Source organism: Thunnus maccoyii, chromosome 21 (genome assembly GCF_910596095.1).
Source record: "Thunnus maccoyii chromosome 21, fThuMac1.1, whole genome shotgun sequence".
In the NCBI taxonomy this organism is placed as follows: domain Eukaryota; kingdom Metazoa; phylum Chordata; class Actinopteri; order Scombriformes; family Scombridae; genus Thunnus; species Thunnus maccoyii.
This window is the reverse complement of record NC_056553.1, coordinates 14,489,242-14,502,941: the sequence shown is the minus strand read 5'-3', so window position 1 is coordinate 14,502,941 and position 13,700 is coordinate 14,489,242. Positions and strand designations below refer to the sequence as shown.

The window sequence follows — 13,700 nt, the reverse complement described above, 5'->3', positions numbered from 1 at the left end:
AAAATCCATTTACCTGCACACCTTCTGCTAAAGTATGCTAAGCTAAACTCAGCTAAGCTAAACTGACCATCTCCAGGCTATAGCCTTTTAGCTTTTTAGCTTTTCTTATCTAACTCTTGGCAAGAAAGTAAAAAAGCATATTTCCCAACTTGTTGAACTATTCCTATTCCTTAAATAAACAGAATTCCTGATTCTCAAGGGCGTCCAAATAATTATTGAGAATTAGAAAATGTCTGCTGTTAGCAACACTAAACACAAACAGATTATTTTTCCTTATCCTTAGATACCTTATCGCACCTGAATGATTCAAGTCGTTCTAGCTGTAATTTATCAGATGTTATCCACTAACCACAATGGTAAACACAAGTATCATTCTCAACAGCTTGTGCAAGCATGAATTTTCATTCCCTCGTATTTGTAATGAACAAATTATGGATAAAAAAGTGAAGTTAAACCATCTAAGCTAAGTAGTTTGAGGTGTGGCTTTGTTTAAATCCTAAAAGGAGTTTTATGAGAGCCTGATTAAGTTCTTAGTTCTTATCAGGAGATAGATTATTCTTCCCTCTCTGCGTGTGAGTCTGAGATATATGGGGTGTTAGGGGGATGGGAAGGGTAGTTTTCACATAATTTAAGCTTTGTGCTCGCAGAAACAAATGTGTGGGGTTTGCTTCATCCTTCTGGATAGGAATTTTGTATGTAATTTCAGTAACTACTAACAACACCACTAAAGTGACTTCCACCCGCTGTACTTATCTCTTACTCATTTTTTATTTTGTGGCCTCTTATCCTAGTTTTTTTTAAATAGCACATTACCTTCACCTACAGTGGGTCTAACTAGGCATCAAGTCAGCTGGTCTGGGATCAAGGAGCCAAATCTGCCCATTCACATTAAACTAACTCTCTGAGGCAGACAGAGAGAGGACGAGAGACTTCTCCATAATCTAAATTAGTTCTCACTAATTACGCTTAATGATTCAAAATAATCCATGTGTCTACAGTGGATAGAAAATGGCAATGTCATAGTGTGGCGTATTTTTAGGGACAGTGAAAATGAACTCCGATCTAATTATCGGCCCCCGCTGTTTGGGGAGGGCTACTAATTGAAAGGCCCAAGCCTCTTGTTTCATTCACTCATAACGGCAGCAGCGAGACGCTGGCTTAGTTATCTCCAGAGCACTCCGCTGTAAGTTTTGCGTGAGCACTGAACAGCAGGGCTCCTGCCACAAGAAAAGGAAGAGGGATTGTGTTGTTACACTTCAGTTGGTTCGCCGCAGCACAGTCAAAAACTTGTATTTTGATATCTTAAATAAATGAGTCCAAGTTGTTGAAGAATACAATTTCACTTTACGGTTGCACTGAAATGAAATGGGTTGAAATGACGGCAGATTCTTTTCAATTACTCGCCCTTTTACAACTTTAAACTGCTCTTCTTTGCCTGTTGCCTTTTCGATTTCCTCCGCGAGTTTACAAATTACACAGAGAATGAGCTCCACTGTGATAGCAGCGCCCCGTTGTCTCCTCTCTTTTCCATTTCCATTTCCTGGGAGTGGAATATGTGGGGAAGCACATTTATTTCACATGGCTTTAGGAGCCATAATCTCATCCATCTCTGTGACAAGCTTCATTATGAGGGAAGCCAGTGATGCACAGCACTTCTCATTAGGCCTGGAACAGAGCCCCGACCACAGCCTGTGACCTGTGCTCTAACTCACACACACACCGGTTTCCTTCAACACACACACACATTCAAACGTACTTCTGAAGTTGAACCAACATGAGCTAATGTAACTAAAGACGGTTACAGGGGACTTTGGATCAGATATTGACAAAAAATGGCCCTTATTAGCCAGGCCTAATTGGACAGTGGCTGTTCTGCTCCCATAACCCTCTGAGGGCTCAGTTGCATTAACACATACAGGCCTGGACTGCAACCGCTAACTGCTTGGTGGCGGGCTGAGTGAGGGAGATTGACCCTGAATGGCTGTCTGTGTTAGCAGGGACTAATTGGGCACTCACCGTTCTGCTCCCGCTGCACCCCCGCTGCTAACAGGTCTGGTTCTCCCAGGCTGATGTCGTTGAGACGGCTGCCCAGGCACTCCACACACAGCAGCTTACACCATTCCTCTGCATCCAGCTCTGCATACAGCCACACAGCGGCACAGCATTAAGGCACCATCAAACACACACATACTTCCTCCATATCCAACACTGCAGGCACAATAAAACATACTGTCCAGATTATACTACCGCAGCTATGCTTGCTTTAGTGTGTTTCCACATACACATGCACGTAAATCACCAAAGGAATTTACGAATAAAACGCTGCATGTACAGGACATGAGTACAGCTAACAGTAACCAGGGGGGAGAAAAATCAATCTGATCGATTCGGTGCAGATTAAAAGAGGCAGTGAGTTCAGCAACAGCCAACGACAGATGAATGCTAAGTTTTTCCTCCCTCCTACGCCAATACTCAGTTCCAAGGCTGTACAATATAAGTAGCTCTGTCACAAACTGGTGATCATCTATTCACACAATCAATAAGTTAATTCCCAAATTGAAGGAAGGCTTTAGCTTTAGCTTGTTAATTGGAAAGGAAATGTAAGTAGGAAACAAAATAGGCTACAGGATATTTCAACAGAATGAGATGGTTAAAGGAATAGTTCGACATTTTGGGAAGTGCACTTATTTGCTTTCTTGCTGAGAGTTAGATGAGAGGATCAATACCACCCTCATGTCTTAAATATGAAGCTACCAGACAGCTAGCTTAGCTTAGCATTAAGACTGGAAACATTGAGAAACAGCTGGCCTGGCTCCTTCAGATGGTAACAAAATCCATCTACCGGCACCTTTAAAGCTCTCTCACTAATTAAGATGTTCTATCTCATTTGTTTAATCCGTACTTAAACTAAAGCATAAAAATGACACGTTGGGGTTTTATGAGGGGTTAGCTTAGTTTACCAGCTACTGGTAATAGCTTCATATTTAGCGTCAAGACGAAGTATTTCCCAAAATAGTGAACTATTCCCTTAAAGGTTCATTGGAATAGTCATTTTGTGGAATTTCGGACTAAATCAGGACAATTGTGATTACTGACTCTTTTTAAAGCAGCAGTCTGTGTGTAGAAACTGAGTTCTGTGTGGGAAGTTAAGTCTACTACACGTGACAGCTGGCACTTAAAGGCGGGAGGGCATTCATTGTAAAACTGAATTTTTTAATCGGAGGCTAATTAGAGAGACAAATGATTTCATGAATCAAATCTGGAAGTCTGCGTGGCAGTCTGTTGTTTGTGAATACCAATTTTCCTTCCTGTTAAGTCCAAAAAAAAAAAAAAAAAAAATAGTGTTTACCATGGAGAAGATTTCCAATTGTCTTATGTGAGCTTTTGGTGAGAGTTACTGAAGTATGAAATGAGGCAAACGCTGGAGTTGTTTATCTTTGTGAAGCTCCTTAACTCTAAGCCCTGTGGAATTCTGGGATATGTGAGTATGGCCAGTGATGTGTACAGAGACACATGTGGAGGTGCGGGAACACCACTGCGATTCTGTGTCTATTAATCAAAAGTCATCACATGCTGGTGTAATGTGTGTGTGTTGAGGTATTTTCACTTCATTCACGTTAGACTAACTTGTGTGTAGCTGGCAGAGTAAGACAGCCTGTTTGTCAGATCAACTCCAGTGTCCAATGGGACATATCTATACAGCTTTGGAGGGTGAAGGAAAGGTCTGCTGCTGCCTGGAGCTCTTCATTCGCGCACAAGAAAAAGCAAAAATACACATGCACACACACTCACACATGCACTCATAGGCAGCAGCTTTGGACTTTAGCCCCTTGCTCATGCCTCCCCAGATTCAGATTTTCTCATTCAGAGTAAGTGCCTCTAAACTCCCACACTTTTAAGGCCAGTGAGTGGAAAATTGGCTAAACAAACACTTCATTAGCATAGAGGCTGTCTATGTGCAATGCATGAAGAAATATGTTAGGAGGATGTCTGCATGTGCTTCTGGGGGTGGATGTGTAGGTGTTTGATGGAATGTGATGGAGTAGCGTTTTGTGTTAGCTAAGAGTGTGTGAAGATGCAAGAAAAAAAACAGGATGAGGTTATAGAGTGAGAGAATGTGTGAGATATTAATTAGGATGGTTTGTCTCTACTGATTTCAGCAGCAGCTTATGGTTATACAATAATGTGTTATTTACAGTTTCTTTGGACCTGATCCAGATGTGGAATGTCAGGAGTTAACAAGCTTTGCACTATTCATATCTCATCTCAGTTCAATCTGCAGGTCACACTCACATATCTCTTTATGGTGCCTATTTGACAGATGCACACAAAGCACATAACTGTCAAAAAAGTAAGATCTGTTACTCTTTTGTTCAGTTCTTTGTTTCATTGACAGCACACTAAACAACATAGCACCGCTTGGATGGAGGCATCAAAGTTTATTTTAAATATGAAATATCAGGAGATCTTCATAAAACCGTATTACTTTTTTGTTTTACAAAAAAGTCAACGCTTCACACTGTTGTGACATATTTGTATAGAAGTTTGCAGTTTGCTTTGCTATTGCCAGATTCAGTTTGCAGATCCAAACTCCCATTGGCACTGCCCTGTAGTAGGAAGGCTGAATGCCAAATTAGCAACACAGAACTCAGAAAAAGACCTATTTTACTTCTACTACTTTGATGGACACTTAGAAAATTTGATTCAAATAAGAAAATTTAAAAACACAAAACCACTATTATCAAGTATTTCTTACTATATGTGGAATTTTAAGTAAATCTACAACGACAGAAATGGGAAGCGAGGGGTGAAAATGTTAGGTGGGTTCCAAGAATTGAAGGACTATGAGAGGTCAGTGGACACAGGGTGATAAAGACATCCATATGGTGGTGTGAGGGGGAAGGCTGTGGGCATGGAAATGAGCCAAGATTAGGAGAGAGAGAGAGAAAGAGTAAGTGATCATGGGAAACAGACTAAAGCCAGCCACTCTAAGTTCAATAATCTTAGCCCCGAGGTTTACTGATACATCTCTCCATCAACAGGTATTTGATCAGCACACACTTGCACCTACTAGCACACACTTACAAGGCTAGAGTGTAAGGATGTTCATCCGTATCTGTTTCGCAGCAGCACATTAAGGTGCATCCACCTCATCAAGCCATTGCCTTTCTCCACGTCCAGCTGCGTTTATTTGCACCTAAAGAGTGGACTTTTGCATCTCAACCAAACCATGTGCAGATGCTTCTTGGCTTCCTGTCCACGTATATGAAGCAATCTCCATTGTTACAGTCCGTAATTGGGTTGAAACACACTGCAAACGATGCCCAATATCATACCTTCAATATGATAAATCAATATTTCGGAACAGATCCTCCTATTTCTTAATATAGCGGCAAATGAGCATCACTTCGCTAAACTCCAGTTCTCCTCTGCCTCTTTCACCTCTCTCTCATTCTCTTTTACTTACTCTGCCTTACACTTCTGACTCTTCCTCTAAACTTTTCACAAACCACCCCTCCAATCCTCATCCAACACCTTCTGACACAGAATAAACAAAAAAAAAGTTGCCTCCCTTCCCTTGCTGCTATACTGTAGCTGAAAAAGTCTTATTTGAATGGAGGGAAAAGGCGCTTACCTGATTCACAAGCAAATGTCTTGGACGTGTCATCACAGAAGATAATCACCACAGCATGCTTTTTTGTCTCCCGTGGCATCCGGGTAATGTTCTTGATATTATGGAGCTCAGTGATCTAAGGAGGACGGAGAGAATGGCAGGAACACATTACCTTGAATGAACACAGCCAGCAGCAGCAGCAACAGCAACAAGGCTTAATTGCCATCTTGCACTGCTTTGCTGAAAGTGCAATAGCAGTTAGAGGCTTAGCACATAAAGAATGGCGAAGTAAAATAGAAATGTGGGTGATCTTCAGGGATAAATAAACAATAGTAGTTATTTCTGCTGATTACAAAAAGCTCTATTCAAAAAGTAAGAAATCATACACACTTCAGCATGCTGCAGTGTAGCGTGTGGTATGTAATGTACTGCTATTTATTTTAAAAGCACTTTATGAATAAATGTGACCCGATGCTCATACAGTACACACTGTGCATCCACTGTTCAAGTGCCTCTCCTTGAAACTGCTTTTCTAGTCAATAGGGGGGAGTGCGATCAAAAGCATCTAAATCACTTTACCAGGAGATTGATCGTGAATGAAAAAAAAGAGAAGATTACATTTAATTGAATATCACCCGCATTTACAGGCCATTTTGTTCAACAGTCTTCTCTGTGTTCACTCTGCCTGGGAGATAAGGCCCATTACATTATTGTAGTCCATTGTGTGCTAACTGTGGGCCCTTTGCCAGACTGTTGGGAATGAATTAGCTGGGCTCACTGCCCGTATAGTAAAGCTTGACTGTTAAAGGTTAAAAGACTAGACCTAATAACACTGACAACATATGTGGACCACAGATTTCTTTGTTCGATCACATTAGGTATTGTAAATTTCCCCTCCATCGTCAGATATCCTCTGCTCAGCATTGAAGTTACACAGAGAGATTAACGACAAGGAAATACAAAAAGAGGAGTAAAGGGAGAGGGAGCTATGTATATTGATAGATATAGAGATATTTTTCATTTGTTATTTCTTATCCCTCTTAAAGATAACATCTAAGTATTTTATATGAGATGAGGTGTTTTTTTCCGTGAAGATTCAGATACATATGCATCAACAGTGCAGATTTCTGAGCCATTAATTCCACCAGCCTCTCATCTCTTTCTCTGTTTGTGTTTAGTGTGCAACTCTGCATGTTTTAGTCTCCCTTTATGTGTGAGTGTGTGTCTGGTTGTGTCTAAAAGAGAGATTTGGGTGCATTCCCAGCCTTAGGCGCTGGAGTCCAAGCAAAGTGAATCACTTGTGATGAGACCTATTCCTCATCCGCTCTCCTTTCCTCCCCATCTCTCCTTTGTCTTTTGTATTCAAAGGTGTTAAGCTAAATCTCATATTGGAAAGATCACTCCTCTTTGCTTTACTGTTTATTTACACATCCATCTGCACACACTGTTTTTTGGGCATTTAAATAGAGTTCCATCTCTCCACTGTAGCTGCATCTGTCAGGAACTCAGGAGAGATCGAGAAAAGTAGCGCACACGAAAACAAGTTTTCTAAAAAATATTGCTAAAAATATTTGTACTTTGTGGACCAGCGCTCATCAGACTTGGAAAGAAGCAAGGGAGGGTGTGGGTGGTGGAGGGGGGTAGGTGGGTGGAGAGAAGCCAATCCCCTTTGTGTTGATTCTGTAAATCAGCCACCAGTGCAGCCTATTTCCTCCCAAAGCACTGCAGCGTTGAATGAAGCCCTCAGACGGGACCTTTCTTGATCTTTGTGGCGATGCATTACCAGGTGCACTGGTGCATATGTGCACTCATCGCTCACTCCAGCGCTGGGTGTATGAGATGCCTTTGGGGAGGTGGGGGTGGGGGGGGTGGTTACAGCCACACAGGACGCCCCATGTGACAGCATGATGTAGTGGGCAGAGAGATGCTACATTCACAATACATGGCTGATACTGTAGCAAGGAGGGATGCTAACAAAGTGGATCAAAGCACCTACCTAGCTTGTGCTTGTATGCATTCTGGGACATTGAGGAAACTACAAAAATCACAAATTTGCCAAAGTGTGAAATCCCCCACCTGAGTCATAATCACACAATGTGGTACTGAGTCAGCTCTCAAACCACAGCCATGAAAGAAACCTGGTGTCACAGTCCCCTATCATCTGCTGTTATCTCGTCTCATTACTATAAAACACTGTTCACGGTGCGACTCCTTTAACATCATCTCCCCTCACCATGATAATGAGCCATAATTGGAGTATTTCAAAGGGTTTAAGAGGCGAGGAGAGAGATATTATATCCTGGATTATTACTTTTAAAAGGGAGGAAAAGGGCCCCAGAGGACAAGATAAAGTTGCAAAATGTGTCTTAATGGATCCTTAACTCCATCACCTGTGGCCAACTTTCTATATGAAGACGAAAAGGTTCTTAGTGAGAGTGTATAATGCAGCTTACAGGTAGTGTTTATTCCATAGGTGTAATATTCTTTGTTTATTATGCAATGCAAAAAGCACCCACTTTGAGTAACTTAATCTCATACAGTAAGTATTATATTTCAAATTAAGTGTAATAAAAATCAAATCACTTTTTTAAAGATAATATTAATGTGTATCACAATAGCATTGAAACATTTGTTCCTGCTGTTTTAAGAGAACACATCTTAAGCCTAAAAGCAATTCCCGGCATTTTATATTTAGTGGGCGACCATCGGCGTCAGATTTTATCAGCTGAAGCTAATTAATTCTACCAGTTGGCCAAATTGCAAAATGAAAGTCTTGGCTGTTGTCTGGTAAATGTGCTCTGCATGCCAATATCAGTAGCATTTAGACTGGGCCAGAGACGGTTCCCCGAGGCAGTGAAACACCAGGGTTAATCTCCTTTTGGTAACACAAAAAGTGAACAGACAAACTATTAGACACATGATTCTCTGGGGATGAATATCTACAGAAAATTCTATGTTTTTCACATTATCATAGACTTGGGTTACTTGAATGTTACCAAATCCTTAGCACTCAAACTCTGGGGATAACAGATATCAATGCTAAATTTTATGGCAATCTGATCACTACATGTTGTTTAATCTTAACCAGCTGATTGACTGACATCTCTATTCCTGGGCCTCACCGCTAACAACAAAAATGTTTATTTGAAAACTTTTTGAAGCTACCACACAAAGCAGATATCCATCCTTTTCTTAGTCTTTCAGACAATATATTGAACATTTCTGAGTTTTGGACTGTTTGTCCAAGCAATATCAGATGTCAACTTGGGGTTTGGGAAAATGTGTTGGGCAATTTTCATTTTTTTATTATATTTTATAGATAGATGAATTGATTAATGGAGAAAATAATTGGGAAATATAAATGATAATGTAAATACTTACTAGTTGCAGTCCTAGATTGATTATCAAAATAGTTAATGATTAATGTTCTGTTGACCAACTAAAGAACTGACTAATTGATAAAGCTGTAATATTATTGTATAATGCTGTACAGTACAAAAAGGTAAACCAATAGATTCAGACAAATTGAATGAAAACAAGTAATCAGAATAAAATTTATAATGGGATTCAGTTGTGTGTGTTTACCTTATGGAAACTCCGGAAATAGGCTGCCTTCTCGTCTGGGTACTTCTCTAACCGTCGGGGTCCTTTACTGGAGGCCTTTTTGAACACCAGCCAACACCTCCGGAAGATCTGACAACAGAGAATGATGGCAGCCCTGTTACAGAAATACAACTCTCCCAGAGCAAAGAAATACACTGCGTTATGGTTCCTGGGAATACAGACTACAGCGAAACACAATCTGACTGTCTAGAGAAGCCAACCCCCGGTAACCACAAAATAACAGACCAGGTGAACTCAAGCTGACATCAAATGAACAACTCCTGCTATACATAAAGCAGAGTGCAGAGAAACCAACACCAGATAAAGCTCGTCCTAAAATTCAAATGCAAAGGGGAACTTGTTGGTTGGGGCTAAAGAGCACAAGTTATCAGACCTCTAGCACCTAGTGGCTAGGCTAGCCATTGGTCAAAATATTGACTGAGAGTTCATTCCTCTAGTTTACTTTTGGAAATATCTGACATTAAGTGGATAATAGTGATTCTTAACCTGATTATGTACTTAAACAAGCTGATTTTTAAGGAATGTCATTTTTCGTGAGAGTAAATGCACCAAATAGAAGGGAAAGGAAATTAAACCATTATGCCTCATGAATCAAACCTCTGTAAATATATATATATTTTGGAATATATCTCATTCAAATATCAAAATCTCATTATTTGTGCATTTAGATAATATACTCATCTGGCTATGACAGATTATCAGGGGTTTTGCACTTTGAGTAAACGCTTTCATTTTGGTCAGTGGCAATTCGAATTTCTCTTCCTTTGATTGTATGCCATGAATTGGTAATGCTGAAGTGTTACGTGCTCACAAGCCATTCAGACAGCTCACCTACCACAGTACATTAAAAAATATGTTATTCTCAGTCCTCTAATGTGATTTAGATGAGTTGTAGGATTAGGAAAATTCTTAAATTGGTTGTGTGTTTATGTTGAAGTCATCAGGGTTCTTACTATTTTGAAAAATCCTTTTCTAAGGCATGTAGAGGATATTTTGACTTCTTTTAATGGAGAGGCATACCACATACAGTAAAGACATACGTCAACCCAGATAGCTGTATGGTAATGATAATGGATTTAGACAGACAAATGGCAGTTAAAACACAGTAGTCTAACCATGTCAAAAATTTAAAATACTACATTTTAAAATGATTTCAACACATCAAAATGTCATTACACTGTCACTACAATGAGCTTCAAAGCCCCTGAAAACTTGGTTTGAACTCTTAAGTATTCTTCTATAACATTGTATATTAATAAATTAGTAAGCAACAATCAAAAGTAAAGTTCAGAAAAAAACTTCCTTAGGTATTATTTATTATGATTTGAACACTCAAATACTAAATAGCTTATCTTCCTCTAAAGTAGAACCAATTCTTTGCTTTTTCACATGGAGCTGTTGTTGGTTGAGAATATGCTTTCCTGAAATTGATGAGTAAATGAGTCCTCAACCTTAACTCCTAAGCTATGTCCACCAAAACTGAAGGGAGTATAATGAGGGAAATGGATACTAGGAAAGTAGGTTAGTAAAAAAAAACATTTGATTTGTTTTTCCTTTGTTTATAAATTAATATCCAAAATTCTGGTTAATTTATTGATTCAGTGATTCATTTATTCATCTATCCCCCAATTTCTCAGTGTGACTAATTTACTTATTAATTAGCGATATGGCCGATACGGGTTGCAACTGCAAGCACTTAATAAAATGCCAGAAATTACACAAACAAATATTGTTACATAAGTGAAATTAGATCATTTAAAACATTTCAAATTCACCAAATGACTTGAATTCCCAAGAGCTCAGAACAAACTGCACTCTGCTGTACAAGCTTAACAACTTTATAACTTGGTTTACACTTGGAGTAATGTGTTTCCATTTATTAAATACTGTGGAGCACACACTTGGTTCCTCTCTTACCACACAATGCGCACACACACACACACACACTCTCTCTCTCTCTCTCTCTCTATCTCTCTCTCTCTCTCTGGTGCAGCAGATTATTGTATATAGTATTGATCACTGAACCACAGTCTGCTCCATCCGCCAGCTGAAGATGACACAAATACTTAGTGTTGTACATCATAGACTACTTCAAGGTCAAGTTATGAAAAAATACACACAAGCACACACATGCAAACACATAAAAAACAATTTCTTTTCTATTTGCAGGTTTGATTTTCTTTACACAAAACATACATGCATGGACACACAAGTGCAAACATATAAGTCTATCCCTGTTGTTATATCTTTTATAATTATGTCCATGGTTTATCTCTTTAATTACATATTTTTCGTGACAGAAAGACAGAATTCCATAACCTATCCTCCCTTTTTACACAGCCAGTGTCAAGGTGTAAAAAGCCAATATAGACAGAACAGTGCAGTTGAGAGCCAGAATAAGTGTGATGGTTGCCTATCTTTAATAGTAGGACCCTTCTATTTCCTGGTGGGGAAGGCTGCTATCACTCTGTCTGATGTATGATTGCCTTGGGCCGCATGGTTGTGTTGGGGAACCATGGATGTACGATTAATTTGTTTACTCAGCTGGTCTACTTCATAAAAGGCCCACTGAGTTGAACTTGGCACTTTGCAGTAATTGACTTGAGTGGATCCCTAGGTCCTTATCAGTCTGCCTTGATGGGCCTCCATTCCAGTTAAGTGTTGCCTAGGCCCATTATAAACAGCAAACAACACAAAAAAGTGCACTACACAGTCTCTAATGCACTAAGGATCATTCCATGCACTGTCCATAAAATTCTTTTAAGACATATGGAAACAAAGCAGCAATAAAATCTTACTCCAAATTGAACATACTGTATATATTTCCATAACAATGCCTATAAAAAAACACAACTGCAACTTTGACAGAAACACAAGAATAGATGTGAATCCCTTTTGACAGTGGCCATTAGCACATCTGTGACTTTAAAACAGTAAAATTAAAGCTAGCCTCAATTCCCTTTTGGGAGCTTGAGTCAAAGCAATGCTGCCTGCTTGCCGCACACAAAGTAATTCACCCTAGGAGTGCTCAGATTGAGTAATTATACCAGCACAAAAGCAAGCACAGTGAGATAGCTTGTGCATAATAAGAACTAGGGGGTATGAATGGAGAGGGCTTAATTTTGCCTGTTCCACTGTTGTCAATGCTTTGTCAAGGCAGTCCTATTCTCAGGCTGCTGCTGGGTCTTATTCAGAGACACTCTTACACTGATTGTAATTACACAGATGTGAATGAGACTCTCTGCTGGTTTGGTGTGACTCATTTAATGCCAGCACACTGTAGAATACACTGCTTGGCACTGCAAACCAATTCACCAGCTCCAGAAAAAAAAAACAAAGTAATGATAAAGAGGACAGCTCTGGTGAAAATAAAATCAGCCTAGTTTTTAATTTGAGCTGTCCTCTGATTGCTTTTGTGTGGAAGCAGTTCCACCTCCACCCACCTTGTATCCCTGCGGTCAATTACCCAAAGTAGGCATTCATTAGCTTGGGAAAAATGGCCCATGCAATATAGGCCACCAGCTTACCACAAACAAAATCGAATTTGGCGTGTTTACAGAGACAAAATGGCAGGCTTGCGATCAAAAAGAAACGCTGCCTTTGGCTTTGGATGCTGCAGTGACAGCAGCGCAGAGGCTGGCCAGCCAAACTTGTACACAAAACTTCTTTCATCCTGATTGCACCAGCAACTTACGGACAATGCCATGTCATTTGTTACAGTTTCATGTTATTTCATTTTCAGCCTTGATTTTATAAGTACGACTGCGACCCACCATAGCTCACAAGCAATCAACCAAACTCTATCTCAATCAGGAAAGATACTTCAAGAACGCAGATACTTTATTTAATTAAGAGTCTTTGACGCTGACCATGTCAAAGAGATCAATTTTTAGGGTTTCAACCTAATAAAACTGAAGTCAGTTGGGGATCTACCTGCTGTATATTCAGAGTGGCAAACCAACATAGACTGATTACATTTATGCTAAAAGCTTCATTTGTATTGAATTTTTAGGCTAAACCCAATAGGAAAGCATTATAGTGGTCAAGTCTGTTACAGATTAAAGTGTGTATTTGTCTCTTTGCATTGCTCAAGGAGAGGAATGATTGGTGGGGTTTTTTTAGACCATAAATAAGCTGATTGGGTGAGATTCCCCACATGGGTAAAAGATGACACCAAAGTTTCTTGCCTCCAATAACGTTTTTTTTTGTTTGTTTTTTGTTCACATGCAGGCATTAATATGTAAAACACATTTAAAGAGAACAACAGTTTGTCATTTTGTCATTATGAGACATGATGTACATCCCAAGTCCCTTAAATTGCATCCACATTTCCCTCACTTGCATCTTTTTCTTGCATCTCAGTCCCTCCAACCGGGAATGCGTGGAGAGATGCAAGGAAACCATGCGAGGAGAGAGAGAACGAGGAAATGTTTTTAGAGAAATGAGATGTCCTTTCCTCTGA

At 39.7% G+C, this 13,700-nt stretch overlaps 1 protein-coding gene across 1 annotated transcript in view; it reads right to left on the bottom strand.

The window, feature by feature from the left end:
• The window catches only part of dok6 (docking protein 6), a 49,437-nt gene that overhangs the window by 11,447 nt on the left and 24,290 nt on the right, over positions 1-13,700 (bottom strand). Inside the window, exons 2-4 of the mRNA XM_042398606.1 lie at positions 9,200-9,307; positions 5,636-5,750; positions 2,017-2,136 (exon numbers count right to left, since the gene is read on the bottom strand). Of these exons, the coding sequence (XP_042254540.1) occupies positions 2,017-2,136; positions 5,636-5,750; positions 9,200-9,307 (343 nt within the window). The remainder of the gene's footprint in view (positions 1-2,016; positions 2,137-5,635; positions 5,751-9,199; positions 9,308-13,700) is intronic.